This window comes from Rattus norvegicus, chromosome 9 (assembly GCF_036323735.1).
Source record: "Rattus norvegicus strain BN/NHsdMcwi chromosome 9, GRCr8, whole genome shotgun sequence".
NCBI lineage: Eukaryota > Metazoa > Chordata > Mammalia > Rodentia > Muridae > Rattus > Rattus norvegicus.
Genome location: NC_086027.1, coordinates 1,985,462 through 2,003,772, shown reverse-complemented (window position 1 = coordinate 2,003,772; position 18,311 = coordinate 1,985,462). Strand labels below are relative to the sequence as shown.

The following is an 18,311-nucleotide window of genomic DNA, read 5'->3' as shown; positions in this document are numbered from 1 at the left end:
CATTCCCTGGGCCAAGCATATTCAAGCCAGTGCACTGTGCTAGAGCAGTGCATGCACTTAAATACTGAACCATGTCTCCAGTGCCCTCAAGTTACCTTCTTGGGGTACAGACAGCACCCTGAATTTGGTAATACCCAGGCCCATCTGCCTGCCTTCAGTCTGTGACCATTCTCAGTGAGGGGGTTGTGTGTCTGGGAACCTGTGTGTACCCGTGTGCACACACACGTTACCTGGGTTCTGAGTCTCTGAGTCTCTCGTGCATTTCCATCAGGATTCCTGGGCGACTCCAGCTGTCAACCTCTGTCAGCCTCTTTTGCCCTTCAGTGCAGCTGCCCCCCCCATAAATGAGACAGAGAAACAACACAGGAAAATGATGGGGGTGATCTTCACAGCCTTTCAATACTCAGGGGACTCAGAAAGAAAGGACCTGGGTGTGGCCATGGGGACCATAAGGGTAAAGCTGGACCTCCCAATCCAGCCCTGCTTCCCACACACTCTGTCCCCACCTAGGCTATGAAGCCAGGACACCCAAGTTCCTCACAGGGGTTGGGGGCGGAGGCCTCCTTCATGTAGGACGTCACCCCGTTAAACTTCCTCTCTCAGCCACACAGGAAACTGAGCAGATCAGGGGCCCAGCTGCAAGCAAACACAGGCTCCCCCAGCCCCAGGAGCCCTAGGGGAAGGGCCCAGCTGGGCCAGCCGTGGAGACCATGGGATCCACTGAAATGTAAGAGCTGTCTTCCCTCCATTCTGTGCAGCAAGATTGCCAGATCTGAGCCTAGAGGAGGAGTGGGGGAGGGCAAAAAACAAAAAAACATGGTAGCTGGGGCTACGGCAGGGGAGGGTCCAGGAAGTACAGTCACCCACAGACCAAGGTGGCCTCTCGGGGACCTGATCAGGTCATGCACAGTCCCTCTTCAATTTTCCTGGCTCTGGATCTGTGAAATGAAAGCAGGGACTTTAGGAGTATGACGCCCTGGTAGGCAGGGGATGTTAGGAAGGTGGTTTCCAGGAGGAGATAGTCAGCCGTGAGGTGTGAGAGGCTATGGTGAGAGATTCTGTCAACCTTAGTGGGAGACTCAGGGGTGCTTTGTGTCCATCCAACAATAAGATGCTGGAGGAGCCATGTCAGGGTGCTGTGTGTAACTGGATGTTGCCTCCCTTGGGTTCCGGAAGCCAAGGCTTCAGCATCTTCTGCTAGATGTAGTGTACAGCACAGAAGGCCAGGCTGTGGGGCTTGCAGCTCAGTGCCAGGGTACCTTGCTCTTCTTTCTCTGCTGAGTGTGGGCCCCACAAAACCTCACAAGGACACAAGGACAAGTCTTAAATATGCTCAAAGGCACAGAGAGAGAAGAGATAAGACTCACACGATACACACCTGAGGCAGTGCAGTTCTACTGCACAGATCCAAGGAGCGGGCACCAGAAAGAATCCTAAGTATGCTCTTTTTATACTAGTGCTTGTCACAGGCCTGCCTCCATGTCTGACTCCTCTTGCTTCTCTCCCTCCCTCCCTCCCTCCCTCCCTCCCTCCCTCCCTCCCTCCCTCCCTATCTCTCTTTCTCCCTCCTTCCCTCCCTCCCTATCTCTCTGCCTCTCTGTCTCTCTCCCTATCTCCCTATCTTTGTCTCTCTGTCTCTCTCCCTATCTTCCTAATTCTCTCTCTCTCTCTCTCTCTCTCTCTCTCTCTCTCTCTCTCTCTCTGTCTCCTAGCCCTCTCTTTGAAAACAGGGTCTCAGTATATAGTCCTGACTAACCTGGAACTCATATATAGACCAAGCAAGCCTTGAACTCACAGAGATCTACCTGCCTTTCCTTGAGGTTAAAGGTACGGCCACCATGCTGGTTTTCTCTCTCTCTTTCCTTCTCTTCTCTCCCCCCAAGCTTCAGCAGCATTCACACCTGACTCCACCCCTCAGGGCACCCACGCCAACACACCTAGTCACACACATAAGGAACAGAATAGGGAACACACAAACAGAAGCACACAGACGCAGACTCAGAACACACACACACACAACCTGAAACCCCCACCTGGTCCACAGAAGGCATCCCTCTGCTGTGTTTGACTGGTTCTTCGAAGCTGGCCGCCCCAACTCCCTGGAGGAGGGTAAGTTGGGAGACCTGGGGCTGGAAAGATGGAAGGGAGGGAGGGAGGGAGGGTGCGAGGCCACAAGCTCAGCAGCTGGCCCTTCCTGCAGATCCCCTGATCCTGCGGAAGTTCCCTCCAGACTTCCAGGAACAGGTATTCAGAAGACTTCCCAGGGCTGGTCCAGCAGAGGGAGGGTGCTGTGGGCCTTGAACCCTGAGTGGAGGGGCAAGGCCCAAAGGAGTGGTGTGCTAGTGCTTCTTCCCTCTCTAGGAGGCCATGCAGATGGTGCCCAGGTTCTGTTTCCCCTTCGACATAGAAAGGTATGCAGGGGACAGAGAGGTGGGGACACACACGCTCTTTGGGGCCTGAAGCAGGACCTTAACAACTAAAGCATTATAGGCACAGGGGCACAAGGACCCAGAGACCCAAGAACTGAAGGACAAAGGAAGCTAGGTGGTCCCTCAGAGGGACCTTCATGAGTGTGTATGTATGTTCATAGGTGAGCAGCTGCATGTGGAGGCCAGAGACAGACCTCAAGTGTCATTTTCCAGAAACCATCCACCTTTTTCTTTTGTTATGTGAGCTATCTTACTAGTCCTGAATTGGTTTGGTTTGGTTTTGTTTGAGTGTGTTGGAGTATGAGTGTTTTGCTTGGACATATATCTGTACACACCACATGATACCTGGTGCCTAGGGAGGTCAAAAGAGGGTATCAGACCACCAGGAACATGTGGATACTGGAAACGAAACTTGGGTTCCCTGTGAGAGCAGCTAGTGTTCTAACCACTGAACCATCTCTCCAGTTCCTATACACACTCCCCTTGTTTTTTGAGGCAGGATCTCTTACTGACTCAGAGGTCTCCAAGGAAGTTTTACTGGCCGGCCAGCCCCAGGGCTTTGAAGATTTTACCACCCCAGCTCTGGAGCCAGAATTAATTTTGTTCTATTGTATTTGTGTGTGTGTGCGTGCGTGTGTGTGTGTGTGTGTGTGTGTGTGTGAGAGAGAGAGAGAGAGAGAGAGAGAGAGAGAGAGAGAGAGAGAGATATGGGGGATTATGTACCTGTGCCACAGGATCTGAGTCCAGGGTCAGAGAGGATAACTTGGTTCTCTTCTTCTACATTATGGGTCTGCAGAGATTGAAGTCACACTGTGCTCACATGTGCTCATACTGTGCTTACATGTGCTCACATGTGCTCACACTGTGCTGACATGTGCTTACATGTGCTCACATGTACTTACATGGCAAGCATATTTTCCTGATGAGCCACCCATGCTGGCCTCCAGATTTTCTTTTAAAGATGTGTCTGTAGAATGAGACTCCAGTCATCTGTCATGCAAGGCACATACTTACTGGTAGAGCTATGAAACCAGGCTCCAGGACTCAGGTTCCTGACTCCCAAGAACCCACAAAATACTGAGCTCTCATACCAAACCACCAAAAAGCTGCATTCACAGTCATCTTGGGGGTGACCAATCTCCACCAGAGTCTTTTACCCCCAGGGAGCCGCCCAGCCCTGCTGTCCAGCACTTTACCTTTGCCCTCACTGACCTGGTGGGCAACCGTAGATTTGGCTTCTGCCGCCTGCGAGCCGGTGCATGGAGCTGCCTCTGTATACTCAGGTGGGTGACACGGGGGGCCTAAAACCGATTAGGAACAGACAGGGACAAACACTGGGCCTCACAATGACACAGAGATTCCCAACTGATCTCAAGGGCAGGGAGTAAGGCTGAAAAGTGCACAGGCCCCCGCTCCACACACAGACACACATGGACACACCCCAACACACATGTCCATTCCACACATGGACACACACCGACACACGTGTCCACTCCACACATGGACACATGTGTCTCTGCTCCACACGCAGACACAAGACCAGTGCCCATGAAGGCACAGGGGCTTGGGACCTGCACACATCAAGCCAAACAAAACCCCAGCACAGCTGTCTGTGGAGCTATCAGCACCGATGGCTGCTGGGGTAGGGCACACTGGCTCTCTTCAGAGCTTTGCCATGCTCCTGTGAACGGCTCTACACCCATGTACTGACAGTTAGCACTAAGTGGACTCAGCAGGGCTTTTGGGGGTCCTGGGGCTGGGGGTGAGACAGGGTCTCACTAAGTAGCCCTGGCTGGCCTGAAACTATTATATAGACCAGGCTGGCCTCCAAACCCCAAGAGGTCCTCCTACCTCTGTCCTCCTGAGAGCCATGGATTAAAGGCATCCACCACTACACCCGGCTGATTCAGTAGGTTTTAGAAAATATCCCATAATATTGAGAAAGGAAAGTTGAGGGGGTGGATATGGGGATAGATTTTATCAAAACACATAGTATGCATACATGAAAACACATAATATGCATACATGAAAACATGTAATATGCATGCACAAAATTCTCAAACAATAAATTTGTAAAAGAATCAGATTCCTCAGGAGCACTTTCTAGACTGTGACACTTCCCCTTCTCTCTCTCCAGCCACCTTCCCTGGTTTGAAGTGTTCTACAAGATTCTCAATACTGTGGGGGACCTCCTAGCTCAGAACCAAGTGAGACCAGCCCCACCTTCAATCCTCACCCGTCTCCCCATCACCTCTCTAATGGGCCAGGTCTCACCTCATTCACAGGGAGACCCTCAGAATCCCAAATCGTCCATCCATCCAGTAACTCGTCCTGTATTCCCCAGGTCACCGAGGCTGAAGAACTCCTACAGAACTTGCAGCAACACCCCTATCTTGGACCCGGTTTTTCAGGGGGACCAAAGACGGTGAGTAGCTCCCATCTCTGGCTCCCATGTTTGGCACGGGCATCTTGTTGGCGGTGAAGGCTGTGAGCGGGCTGAGGAACCACACAGTTACTCCTATGCCCCAGGACAGCAGCATCACCAGCTGGAGCGAGTGCGGGATCTTGCCTCCTGCCCTGGGTAATAGCAAGCTGGTGAGTGGAGGTCCCTCAGGCTGCCACCCATACAGACTGCCACGCATGCGGACTGAATCGCTCCCTCCCTGTCTTCCCACTAGCTTTCTTGTTTTGTGGCTCCGGATGCTGCGGGCCTCCCATCTATTCCTGAGAATGTGAGTAATTAGAAATTACAAAAGGTGGGTGGGACGGCAAATCCTAGCTCTTTGCCCAACCCCCAGCCGCTGTGTCCCTCCATCCTTCAGAGGAACCTCACTGAGCTGGTGGTCGCTGTGACAGATGAAAACATCGTGGGGCTCTTCGCAGCGCTGCTAGCTGAGAGGAGGGTCTTGCTCACGGCCAGCAAGCTCAGCACTGTGAGGCCGACCTTCTCCCCGGGGCCGGGGGTGGGGGGTGGAGGGGTGGGAGGGGACACACTCCTAAACCTGTTCACTCAGTCCCACCCCTGTAGGGACAATCTGAGGAGGTTGCATAATTGGAGGTGGCTCCAATTTATTGGTAGCACAATCCACTGAGGACCAGACCTGGCCTAGCTGGAAGAAGATGTTAAACTTTCCAGCTGGAGCGCTCAGTGGGTAGAGCGCTCACCTCACAAGCATGAGGCCCCTGGTTCTATTTCCGACCAGGCCCTGGCAAGCACATTGCTGATACACACCTGGAATCCCAGCACTGACAGCCTGAGACAGAATCAGGAGTTCAGGGAACGTTATCCTGACATACCTAGTTTGAGGCCAGCCAGATACAAGACAGACACTCACCAGGTCTCAATGAATGATAGATAGATAGATAGATAGATAGATAGATAGATAGATAGATAGATAGATAGATAGATAGATAGATAGGGAAATATATTTTAAAAGATTCTAGAAGGCTGGAGAAATGGTTCAGCGGTTAAGAGCACTGACTATTCTTCTAGAGGTCCTGAGTGCAATTCCTAGCAACCACATGGTGGCCCCCAATCATCTGTAATGGGATCCAATGTCCTCTTCTGGTGTGTCTGAAGACAGAGACAGTGTACTCACACGTACATAAAACAAGTATATAAATATTTTTTTAAAAAAATCTAGGGCCAGTGAGATGGCTCAGTGAACAAAGGTGCCTACAGCCAAATTTTGAGGACTTGAGTTCAATCCCCAGGGCACATATGGTGGGAAGACAAACCCATTCCTACATGTTGTTCTTCAAATCTGCACTAGTGAGCTCTCACACACAAACTCACTCACAAACAAGTAACTGTAATCTGATTTTTTTATTTTTAGTTTCACTTTTATGTTATACAGTATAAAGATTTTTAATGTATATATGTGTATGTGGGTGCCCAAAGAGAAGATCCCCTGGAGCTGGAGTTAAAGAAGTTGTGAGCCACCATGTTGTTGCTCAGAGCTGAACCAGCTCCCAGTGTTTGGCATTTTTGGGTTTGGTTTGGTTAGGTGTGGTTTCAAGACAGATTTTCTGGAACTCACTCTGTAGACCAGGCTGGACTTGAACTCAAGAGATCCACCTGTGTCTGCCTCCTGAGTGCTGGGATTACAGGTCAGAGCCACTACGTAAAGCTCAGAGCTATTTTTTTTTTTTTAATCTGAGCACATGGAGCTATAACTGGCCAAAATCCTGGTCTCCTCTTCCTTCCTAAGGGGGTCTGAATTCCACCCAGTTCCCAGCAATGGAAGGAGGAGACAGATCAGAGAGGTCTAAGTGCCTATCTCAGTGCCCATTTCAGGGCCCCTCTCAGTGATCCAGGACCCTGAGGTGAGTAGTCTGAACCGCCACCTCTGCCCTTCTCACCCCGCAGCTGACAGCCTGCGTTCACGCCTCCTGCGCTCTGCTCTACCCCATGCGCTGGGAGCATGTTTTGATCCCCACGCTGCCCCCGCACCTGCTGGATTACTGCTGGTAAGAAAAGAAGAGGAGGGGGATGAGGAAGGTAGGCGGAGGGAAAGCCTGTGGTGCTGCCAACCTTTAATCTTAGCACATGTGAGACCAAGGTAGGAGGATCTCTTTATGTCCCAGGCCAGCCTGGTCTACAGTGAGTCACTATAAGAAAAAGTTAAAAAAGAAAACAAAGAGTTCCAAGGCCAGCCTGGGCTACATGAGGCAGGCATAGATGCTTGGGGGTTTGAGGTATGCATCTGCCTTTCCAGTCTGTGTTCTCTCCACAGTGCGCCCATGCCCTACCTCATAGGAGTCCACAGCAGTCTCGCTGAGGTAAACGCTGGAACAGCCCAAGGCTGGAGCCAGGAGGGATTCCCTCTCGCTCTGTTTCTCAGAGTCCCTCCTCCATATGGGGCTCTGAATGACAGCTCATGTTTGTCTCCCGCAGAGAGTTCGGGAGAAAGCCCTGGAAGACGTTGTGGTGTTGAATGCAGACTCTAACACCCTGGAGACGCCCTTTGACGATGTGCAAGCTCTGCCGCCAGATGTGGTCAGTACCACCACCTCCCACCCTTGCTCCCCAACATGGAGCCTCCATCTCTGCCCAACTCGGGGTCTCTCCTGTGTCTTCAGGTATCCCTGCTGAGGCTTCGGCTAAGGAAGGTTGCACTGAGCCCCGGGGAAGGGGTGTCTCGTCTCTTCCTCAAAGCCCAGGCCCTGCTCTTTGGAGGGTACCGTGACGCCCTGGTCTGCATCCCGGTGAGCAGATGGAGAAGGAGGAGAGATGCCAAGCCTCTCAAGGAATAAATCACAACATTAAGAATACCTAGTGGTTTAGGGTCTCAGGTAGCTTAGGCTAGCCCCAAACTTTGAACCCTGAGCCTCCTGCCTTTTTTTTTTTTCTGTTTCTTGAGACTGTGTCTTTGTAGCCCAGGTTACCCTGGAGCTCATTATGTAACCCAGCAGCAATCTCCCTACAGCAGCCCCTTACACTATCAACAGTATTTAATGCTGACAACCACATTATAGATGAGGATGAGATGTCTCATGAGGCCCTGCACAGGATCAGGTACAGGGTAGCGATGAAGTTGGAAGAAAAAACGGTAGAAGACAGGAGAGCCCCCAGGGAACTCCGAAAGAAATCCTTCTTCCAGGGTCAGCCAGTGACATTCAGTGAGGAGGCTTTCTTGGCTCAGAAGCCTGGGGCGCCCCTGCAGGCCTTCCACAAAAAGGCCGTACACTTGCAGCTCTTCAAACAGGTGAGCCACTGGGGCGGTGCCTAAAGTGAAAAATAAGGGATTCGCTGCTAGTCCCTGAGGCGGGGCCTAAGGTGACGAATGGGGATGGGCTGCGGGTCCCTGACGTCAGGGCCAAGTTGAATGCCTAATTTCTAGAATGGTTTCAAGATTTGAGGGCCTTGGGAGGGGCCTGGTAAGCTGGCTTCTAAGTCTATAGGGAACAACATGAACTTGAGTTTGACCCTCTCTCCCTACCCTAAGTTCATCGAATCCCGACTGGAAAAACTCAATGCTGGAGAAGGTTTCTCAGACCAATTTGAGCAAGAGATCATTGCCTGCTGCGGAGCTTCCTCAGGTGAGCCCCAAGGCTCTCACCCAATCAGTTTCCCAAGCTTGTGCTGACTCAGTAACCACAGCTCTCTCCCTTCCTCCCAGGCACCCTTCGGTCCTATCAGCTCTGGGCAGATAGCCTTAAGGTAATAAAACCAATCCCTACTCCTGTTCATAACCAACGTCATCACCTTACCGCTTACCACAGCCTCCAAGAAGGGTCTTGGTTAAAACTGGAGGCACAGGGAGGGAGGAGGCTGCCCAGCAGAAGGCAACCTGAGGTGGGGAGTGTGGGATCCAGAGCTGACGACCTCAGGGGTCCAAGTTTCTCCCATTTGGTGTTTTCTCACCCAATCCCTTACAGAAAGGTAGTGATGCCCTCCTGCATTCTGTGAAAGCTAAAACCCGACCAGCGGTCAGGAACATGTACCGATCGGTGAGGCTGGGCCCTGTGGCCTACAGTGGGTGGGGTGACCAAAGGAAAGGGGTATAGGGAGAGTCTGTGTTAAATATGTTTATGTGCACATGTGTGCCTGTGCATGTAGAAGCTAGGGATTGGCATTGCTGTTCACCTTGGGGTTTTGCCTTGTTTTATTTTTGGAGAGAGAGTCTCCATGTGTGGCCGTGGCTAGTTTTGAACTCAGAAGAGCGCCTGCCTCTGCCTCCTGAATTTGAATTGTTCCCACCATATGGAGCAGCTCTGGAGGGTTTGTGGAGGGCGGGGAATACATTTATTTATTGTAGTTACGTGTTGTGGAGGTCAGAGGATGACTTAAAGAGATTAATTGTCCATGTCTTTAATCCCAGTACTCTGAGGCAGTGGCAGGCAGATTTCCAGCCTCGTCTACATAGTGAGTTCCAGGACGGCCAGGGCTACACACAGAAACCCTGTCTTGAAAAGCAACAACAAAAAAAGTTGGTTGTGTCTTTTCACCATGTGTGTCCCAAACATGGGAATCAAGAGAGGATGTCTTGAGTAGTCACAACAGGCATTAAATGTCCACTTTAACAAGTTTAAATATTAGCAGATTTCCCTATGCTGTTTTCATTTTCCGTTTTCTCTTTTTAGTGTGTGTGAGTTGTGTGTATGTGTTGTGTTAGTGTGTGTTGTGTGCCTACTGGCCTGCTTGTGTGTGCACCATGTGTGTGGAGGTCAAAGAGGGTATTGGATCCCCTGGAGCTGTAGATTGTGCCAGTTGTGACCAACCTGATTTGTGTAACTAGTCTTTGCTACTTTGTGGGTTCTTTTTCCCACCCTTTATTCTACCCCTGTTTTCTCCACCCCCTAGAAAGGAGAGAAAGAGTAGAGGGACAAGAGATCCTTGAATCTAATTTCTTTCCTGTTGTTTCTTTCTTTGAGAACAACTACATACAAACCATAACCACCCCACCCCAACACCAGTGACTACCAACCCCTGCCTCTCAGGCCCCTATGTAACCTCTGAAACGCACCCAGAATTCCAGCTATCATACATTCACAGAAACTATCTGCAGCTGGCAAAACCATACCTCTGCCAGGGCGCAGGGCAAATCATCGTCAGCTACTGAGAACAGGCCCATATCCCCACACCTGGGATTAAAATGCAAACACTTAATATTTCTGTGTTTTTAAAGAAACCAAAGTTCCAGAATTGTCACTACAGTTCCCGGTGCTGTGGCATGAGCAGCAAACACTCTTAAGATGTTTCTTGCAGTCCAAGTTGACAGCCGAGTTTGATTCCTAGAATCCGAATGAGAGAACTGACTCCCCAAGCTGAACTTTGCCCTCCACACCTGTGGCATGACTCATGTTTCTCCCCCAAATAAAATACATAAATAAAATCAAGCACACACACAAACTCTGACAGCCAAGATCCATTGACGACTTTTTGTTACTTAGCTTCCTTTTTTTTTTGGTGGGGTGGGGGGGTGGGGGTCTGGAGCTCAACATCTCTTCAGACCAGCCTTTACGTTTCAGATCTGTCCATTTGATTTTAGTCCTACACACAATGGTCAAACCTTCGGTTTATGGCAGGATGACTCCCTCCAGGAGCATCGAAGGTATAAACATAGCTTGGAAGATACAAAGGTGATAGGTGGTAGAAAACAGTTGTGTCTAATACTGTGTTGGGTCATCACCTAGGCAAAGAGTGGCTTGAAGGGTATGCAGAACCTGCTTATGATTAAGGTAAGACCACCCAGGGTGAATTCCCCACCCACAGATAATTCCAGGGAGTAGAGGTGGTACCCCAGCCTACATGTGCATCCCTTCACAGGACGGAGACTCTTGCCTTCAGAGGGGGGGCTCCCTGAGAACCCCAAGCCTCACCAGCCGCTCAGACCGACTGCAACAGCGCCTGCCTATCAGCCAGCACTTCGGACAGGTGAGGATGCCCACTGTCCAACACACACATTCACACGAACACACACACACACACAGAATGCCTGCCTCCCATCACACAAACACACACACACACACACACACACACACACACACACACACAGAATGCCTGCCTCCCATCACACAAACACACACACACACAACACACACACACAGAGGATGCCTGCCTCCCATCACACACACACACACACACACACACACACACAGAATGCCTGCCTCCCATCACACAAACACACACACACACACACACACACACACACACAGAGGATGCCTGCCTCCCATCACACACACGCGCACACACACACACACACACACACACACACACACACACAGAGTGAGGATGCTCACCTTCCCCCATACATACCAGATTCTTCCCAAATCCTGCATTTGTCCCTAGCGTTCACCAAACCATCTTCCTGTGTTGAAGTTCAGATTATAGTTCACTCACTAACAGTCAAGGGTGGGTTTGAACCCCTGATCCACCACACCCAGTTTAAATAGTGCTAGGGACCAAACCCAGTGCACTGTGCATGCTAGGCAAGACCTGTACCACCCAAGTTACATTCTCCCAACCCCTTGGTTGGGAGCTGTTTTTAGTTTTTTAGACCAAACTTGTCTAGAACCCAGAGATCCACCCCAGCCCTTGTTTTGTTTTTAGAAGAATCTCACTATATAGCCAGCCAGAACTTGAACTGGAAATGATCCTCCTGCCTCAGGCTCAAATGCAGAGATGACAGACATGCAGTATCATGTCCAATGCTCTTTCCAATTCAAGATGGAAAGCCCCAGCCATGGATTCAACAGCTCTGGAGGCTTCTCCCATCTCTTGCTCTCTGATCTTTTTCAGAACAGGCCCCTCCGTCCTAGCAGGAGACTCAAGCCGGAAGGGGGACCTTCTGAACCCCTGCAGGAGAGGTAAGAATTTAAGCAGGGTCACAACTAATGAGGGGTGTCTTCTAGACTCTGGAGACAAAGCCCAGATGTCAACCCTCAATCCAGGAGCCCCACCTTGAACTCCAGGGACACTCAGAATCCCTGGGCAGAGGACACTCTAGACGGCAGCTTCCTGGGGTCTGGAGAGGAGCTGGATCTGCTGAGTGAGATCCTAGACAGTCTGAGTGTGGAAATCAAGAGTGGCGGCCAGCTGAGGGCCAGCCAGAGTCTGGACTGCTGTCAGCAAGGGGCCTCAGAGAGCTGTTCCAGCCTGGTGAGAACCTACTCCCCTCCCCCTCCACCCGTCAGCTTCTTCCCCATCTGACACCAACCATACCCTCTATCCTGCTGTGCCCAGCCTGACATCCCAGTAGGGTCACCATGGCAACTGGAAGAAGACAGAAGATCCCAGGATCCTCAGCTTCAGTCCCTGCCTGGTGACCTATCACCGCTGCAGGACACCCCATTTTCAGAGGTTGTAAGCTACTCAAAGAACTGTCCTCAGCCACCCTCAGATATCTCCTCTCTGCCTACATCTTCAGCCACTTCAGCAGACCCTCCCAGCCAAAGGGACCCAGGGCCCTCTTCTTCCAGCAAGCTGGATCCTACACCCTCACAAAGCCCTTGCTCCAGGACCCTCAGAGTCCCCACTCAGCCTACTCCCCCAAAAAGCCAACTTCTTGCCTCCACGGAGCCCAACTCTGACACTGTCCAGAAGTTACAACCCATTCAGTCTCCCTTGTGCTCCCAATCTAAAGAGAACCCCAGAAACCAGCCTCCCCAGGTTCTGCTGAGCCAGGCTTGTATACAACCCCTCAAGGAGCTGGGAGCCCCCACTTCTTATGTCTCTCATGTAGGCAAGCACCAAGAGCCCCAGGACAGGCAACCTCGAGTTGCTGATCTGAAGAAGTGTTTTGAAAATTAAAAGGGTGAGGGGTTCCCAAGTCTCAATAAAGTTGAATTTGGTTTCCTTGATAAATTTATCTGCGGCTTTCTGTCAGCCCAAAAAAACTACTTCATCCACCACTCCAAGAGACCTCTAAGCATCTTTAAGGTTCATCTGAAGGCTCTTACCCCAGCTTCCAGCCCATTAGGGACCGCAAAGAGCTTACAATTCAAAGCCTTCTCTCGTTTATCTAAACTAATGTTCCCACAAGCTAAAAAAACAAAAACAAGAAACCTTTATTGTACCTATCAATTTCATATAAATATATAAAAAGTGAGTAGCCCCATCCTCGCTTGCCCTCAAAGTCAAGGTCTCTGAAGAACTCTCTCCCCTTCTATTGAGTATTGTATGAGTCTGACTGCCCAAGCCTTCCACAAGGTCACACAGCCAGGAAGGGAAGATGGATGACAGGGAAGGAGGGGAGGAGCTAGATGGGCAGGCAGCCCCGCACTGGCTCCTTGGAGTCCTGGGGGGCCCGGGCCTCAGCTGCTGCGTGGGAAAACTGAAAGAAAGGACAGGAAGTTTGTTGGGCCTGCGGTCACAGTAGGAGACACAGCAGAGGCAAGATCACATGAGGTAAATGGTAAGGCTCCCCGCCCCTGGTCCTGGCACCCCCAGTTTCATGCAGAGCCAAGCAGAAGCAACATGCTGTATAGCCCACCAGCTGGATGCCCCAGGGTTCCCCAAGCCAAGTCCTCCTGAGTCATCAGAGGCTGTTGTCTCCAAGGTGGCTGCTGTGTGTCTCGGTGTGCCAAGGCAGTCCTGGGCGTTGGTCGTGATGATGGCCTATGGCCAACACCCCTAAATTCAGATGAGCCGCTCCTCCGGGGGCAGCTTGAGGTTGGGGGGTGGTGGAGCACGGGCACCCACCTGCTCCTCACTGCTGGGCCGGTAGGTGCCCTCTGTCTGCCGCTTTTCTCGAAGTTTTCTCATTAGCAGGAATAGCCCCACTGCTATGAGGAGGGTTCCCAGAATGGAAAAGACCACAGTGATGGCCACGATGGCCTCTGAGGACTGTAAGGAGAGGGAGAGTGGACAGGTGTGACCAACTGCATGGAGTCACCCCACCTAAGTCACCCTGCCTGCTCTCTGGGTGGGGTTCTGGGCTGTTCTCAATCAGAGAAACAGCTTCCTTCAGCACCTCCCACACTGGTACTTCTGTCCTGTCCCTTCCACACTACACGCCTCGAGGACGCTGAGCAGACACAGTCCTCCTGTTTTTCTTTCTTCCTGTCTTTCTTTGGTGTTGTGTAGCTAAGAATAATCCCGAGCTTCTTCCTCCTCCACATTCAGGTACTGGGAATACAGGTATGTGCCACCACACCCAAAGTTTTTATTGTCACATGGTCTCATCTATACCCCAGGCTGGTCTTCAATTGTGGCAATCTCCTGCCTCAGCCTCCTGAATGGTAGGGTGACCAGTGTTTATCACCATGCTCATCAGGCAAGAAAGACACTGTGTTTAGTTTTGGGACAAGATCTCATAGTAGACCTGGCTAGCCTGGAATTCACTATGTAGACCAGGCTGTCCTTGAACCCAGAGCTCCACCTGCCCTCCTCCTCCCCCACCCCCGAGTGTATGGGTTACCACACCCAGCAAGACACAGTATTCTTGTTTACTTTTATGTAGAGGTCTTGCTACCTTCTTTCTGCGACACATAAGTCCCATTGCTGTGGCTTTGTGGCATACATAAAACCCTGGGTTTGACTCCCAGCACCCCATAGACCCAGCATGATGGTGGGCACAAGTTAACTCAGCAATGAGAAAAGCAGAAGGATCCTGAATCCAAGGTCCTCTGACTACAAAAGAAGTTTAAGGCCAGCCTGAGCTACACCAGACCCCATTAAGAAAAAAAAAGAGTGTCAGGGTAGGGCTGGGTATAACCTGATTGTAGTACGCATGCCTAACATACACACAGCCTTTTAAAAGTAATGTCTCTCCACTTGTCCCAGTACTCTGGTCTCTCATACACCAGTTCTTCTGCATACACCTTCCCAACTCACCAAGCCCCCGTTGGACCCGCCGCCATCTGGGGGTTGAGTTGTGCTATTTGTGAAAGAGTCTGGTGCTGTGGAACAGAAAGAGGAAAAAACAAAAAACAAAAACTCTTAAGCTGGAGCTTCGCTAGGCATCACTTACACACCACTCAGCCAGACCTTGCAAACCTCTCCCAAGTCTCCAGCTGGAATAGAGGCAACAAGAAGGGCAATCCACCCTCTAGCCACCCAGGTCGCCATTAGAATAGATGGCTTCCAGAACAGTGTCCCCTCCACCATCACTCTGGCCCAGGGCCCTTAAGGACCTGGGCGGGGCTCAACCTTTCCCTGGAGTGTGTGACTCACAAGGCCCCCCCACCCCCAGGCTCCTGAAACTGGAACCAGAAAGACTGAGGGAAGGTCTAGCTGGGTCCACACCTAATAAGGTTCAGCCCTGTCAGCTGGGCCTTCAGGCCTCCTCCAGGTCCCCCTGGCTGCTTAAGACTCTCAACTATGCAGACTCAGGTGCCCAGGCCCTCCCCTCCTCCACCTCCGGGCTGTGCCCAACAACCCCCAGCTCCTAAATTCCACAAGACTTAAGGACTCAGGAATTCTGGGATGCGGGCACGGGGTTACTTTACGGTAGAGCGCTTGCCTAGCAATCAGGAAAACCTGGGTTCGAGCAACGTAAAAAAATTGGAAAAAAAAAAAAACGTTCGGAGGTCAGCTAGACTAATTTGAAGTTCAGTCCTGATGCTTTCAGACTCGATCGCCAAACACATTCCAAGCTCATTCCTAAGATCTTTCGCCCTCTCTGGGTCGCAAATGCCCCGTACTTCTAAGTTCAACCCGGGATCCCTCCTCCCACCCGAGCGCCACCCGGGACGGTACCTACTTTCTTGGCTCCAGCCGGAGGGCAGCATCGGCAAGCCAAACGCCAAGAGCAGCCCCAGGCCTGGGGTCGCCATGAGCTTGGGCGACGAGTTGGTGGCGCCAAGGACAGGACTTCCCCAGGGCTCCAATTCCTACCGCATCTTGGGTCGAGGAGGGCACCTGCGACCCAGGACCTGGGGACCAGACCAGGGGAAGAGGGCGCAGCATGAGGTGAGGGGCTGGACTCAGGCTCGGGCCCCAGAGACCCGCAACCCAATCTTGGAGTGCGCTCCCCGCCCTCAGCGCCAAGGGTCAGAGATTAAAGATTAACTCCCCGACCGCGTACTTGGGCCAGGGAAAGGGAAGGAGGAGGTGGGGACAGGACAGGCTGCGTGCCCTGCCTCCCTACCTGACCCAGGCGTCAGAGAGGGACTTCGCTCAGGTTTCCAATCCCGGGTTCCCAGCTGGAACCCCGAGTCGCTGTCCTTCACCCGGTCGCTCCAGATCCCACCCGCCCCGCCCGCTCACGTGACCCGGAAAGTTTAGTCACCCACCTAGGCAAAGAGCGCACTTCCGGCTTGTGCACCTGAGCCTGGCTGAGAGGGGCGGGGCGAAGAGGGCGGGGCCGCGCCGCCAGAGCACCTGTAACGGGAACCCCATTGCGACAAGGAGCTGCGCGGAGGGCGGAAGCGAGCAGGTGAAAGGACTGCACAGCTGGGGTCCCTCTGTGGCACAGGTGTGCAGACGCAGGGGGCGTGGCGACACTCCAGAAAGATACACACCTGTAAAGGGCGGTCTCCGATGGGTAACACTGATTCATACTGACGTCAGATCTGGTAATGCTAACCTGAATCCTAAGTGTATTCTGGAGGCGGAGGCCAGAGGATCACAAGTTCAAGGCCAGCCTGAGCAAATCCTATTTCAAAAGTAAAATGGCTGGGAGCGTGGCTCAGGGCCAGAAACCTTGCCTAGAATCACCTAGTGAAGGTCACCTGCCAAGAATGTCTTAGTGACGGCATCGCCCTTTTCTCAGCTATGAATTCAGCATGCCTGAGACCCTGGGTTCCTTCTTTATCCCATAGTCAATCAATCAACTTGTACAGGACTAGTTTCGTAGAAAGATACACAATGTGGACTTGTAGTCAGAGTAATCAGAACACCTGCTTAGAATTAAACCCGTGCGGTAAAAAACACACCTAGACAAGCCCCTGCGCAGAATCCCGCTCAGCTTAATGGAAGGCCTTATGTTCGCACTGAAAAAAGTCCGTATGACAGGCCCACCTGTCAGGGAAGTGTTTGGGGGAAAGAATGGATTTGGGTCTGTGCAGAAGCAGTTATGTCCCATGGCGTCCACAAAGAAACACGTATGCATGGAAACCTTTGGTAGCTGGTAGAGGGCTGGGGTGAGACTTTCACCTCTTCACCAAACACCTGTCCGGAACCACACGACCTCCTGATGTATCTTTGGGTAAAAGGTGGTCATGAACCGGATATGATAGCACATGATTTACCGTCCCGGCAATGGGGAATCAGAAGCAGGCGAATTGCTGCACAATCAAGGCCAGCTAAGCCCCAGAGAACTTGAGTCAAAAGTGCAATAACAACAGTCAGAGGGCTGGAGCTGGAGTTTGTTGTCTAGATTGACTAAGCCATACAAAGCCCTACAACGCCCATTGTAGTGGCATATGCCTTAGATCCCAGCAAAAACAGGTGGATCTTTGTGAGTTCCAGATCAGCCTGGTCTACATAGTGACTTCCATGGCTACACAGAGAGATTGTGTTTTTTTAAAAAGAAAAAAGAAAACTAAAAATAAACAAAAGAGGTGTCCTCCCTTCCTAGGACAGGTGGCTTAAAATCTGTTTGAATCTCTGCTCTGTCTGTCCCTAAATGGGAATCCGGAATAGGATTTTAAGCTTTAGGCTCCACTGTCGCGTGGGAAAAGCAAGTGTCACCTACCTACCTCACAGGGTTTGGGCAGGTTCGGTGCTGAGCAGCGAGTGAAGGACTCTGACATGCGCAACACACTCAATGTTAGCCATTATTTATTATTCGCGGTCAAACGAACGCCCTTCCCCCTGACGGTGAGACGAGAAACTGCACCCGAAACTTGTGGGAGGGACTGGAGCAGGTGCAACCGCTGTCCCCGGCTGAGGCCCCGCCTCCAGAGCCCCTCCTCCTTCTGGTCCCGGACTCCCTTCCCAGGCAGGTCTGCAAAGAGCAGCCTTCTGAGAGTCTGAGTGGGGGCGCGGCGCCTTTAAGAACGCCTAGCAGGCTGCGGGCTGCGGGACTGGAGGCCGCAGCGGGTCTACCGGGAAGCCCGGCCTAGAATGAGCGGACGGGCAGCTCTGGCGCATCTGACCAATAGGGATTTAACTTTGCAGCCGCGCCGCTCGTTGACCTTGCGTTTCTCTCTCTGAGTGACAACAAGAAAAGGAGGCGTGCGGGCGGAGTGGAGTGTTGGGGAGGGAGCCCACCCCTCTTTGTTGATGTCCTGTTTCTGCCATGGACTGGGGAATCTGACTAAAGCAGGCGGACAAAAGAAGCTTTTAAGCAGGTTCAAAATTCTTGCGTAGTGTAAAAACTTGAATTTCTAATGAGGGTTCGGGAGGAGAGGGAGGTGTAAATGAACGAGATCACGAAATCCAATTCCTGACAATCTTACCAAAACCATTTAAGGAAAAAGAGTAAACTGAGGCAAGCAACGTGCTAAGACGGTTTCCACTCCTACCGTCCCAAGAATGCGCTCTCAAATGTG

The 18,311-nt window shown here is 51.7% G+C and overlaps 2 protein-coding genes across 14 annotated transcripts; one reads left to right on the top strand and one right to left on the bottom strand.

The window, feature by feature from the left end:
• The first annotated feature begins 442 nt into the window (after window positions 1-442).
• Dennd1c (DENN domain containing 1C) lies at window positions 443-12,738 on the top strand. 10 transcript variants are annotated; one of them, XM_039083938.2, is made up of 24 exons: window positions 574-727; window positions 1,713-1,827; window positions 2,045-2,109; window positions 2,201-2,244; window positions 2,362-2,411; window positions 3,593-3,712; window positions 4,567-4,636; window positions 4,774-4,854; window positions 4,959-5,024; window positions 5,108-5,161; window positions 5,252-5,362; window positions 6,799-6,899; window positions 7,166-7,211; window positions 7,327-7,428; window positions 7,512-7,637; window positions 8,033-8,137; window positions 8,378-8,471; window positions 8,552-8,592; window positions 8,811-8,882; window positions 10,569-10,613; window positions 10,702-10,809; window positions 11,674-11,741; window positions 11,826-12,033; window positions 12,118-12,738. In XM_039083938.2, exons 5-24 carry the CDS (start codon window positions 2,368-2,370, stop codon window positions 12,682-12,684), a joined length of 2,229 nt encoding a protein of 742 aa, XP_038939866.1. In that variant the 5' UTR covers window positions 574-727; window positions 1,713-1,827; window positions 2,045-2,109; window positions 2,201-2,244; window positions 2,362-2,367; the 3' UTR covers window positions 12,685-12,738. The 10 variants fall into 10 exon arrangements, 9 of the variants coding, with proteins under 9 accessions (XP_063123549.1, XP_063123548.1, XP_038939867.1 ...); XM_039083936.1 differs by lacking the exon at window positions 1,713-1,827 and having other exon boundaries at window positions 571-727; window positions 11,847-12,033; NM_001126289.3 differs by lacking the exon at window positions 1,713-1,827 and having other exon boundaries at window positions 622-727; window positions 12,118-12,734.
• Window positions 12,739-12,917: 179 nt separating this feature from the next.
• Window positions 12,918-18,269, bottom strand: Crb3 (crumbs cell polarity complex component 3). 4 transcript variants are annotated; one of them, XM_006244303.5, is made up of 5 exons: window positions 16,110-18,269; window positions 15,578-15,749; window positions 14,710-14,774; window positions 13,576-13,719; window positions 12,918-13,207 (listed from the first exon to the last, which is right to left on the bottom strand). In XM_006244303.5, exons 2-5 carry the CDS (start codon window positions 15,648-15,650, stop codon window positions 13,133-13,135), a joined length of 357 nt encoding a protein of 118 aa, XP_006244365.1. In that variant the 5' UTR covers window positions 15,651-15,749; window positions 16,110-18,269; the 3' UTR covers window positions 12,918-13,132. The 4 variants fall into 4 exon arrangements, 3 of the variants coding, with proteins under 3 accessions (XP_006244365.1, XP_017451806.1, NP_001020832.1); XM_017596317.3 differs by having other exon boundaries at window positions 15,965-16,115; XR_010054571.1 differs by having other exon boundaries at window positions 13,017-13,207; window positions 13,367-13,719.
• Window positions 18,270-18,311: the final 42 nt, after the last annotated feature.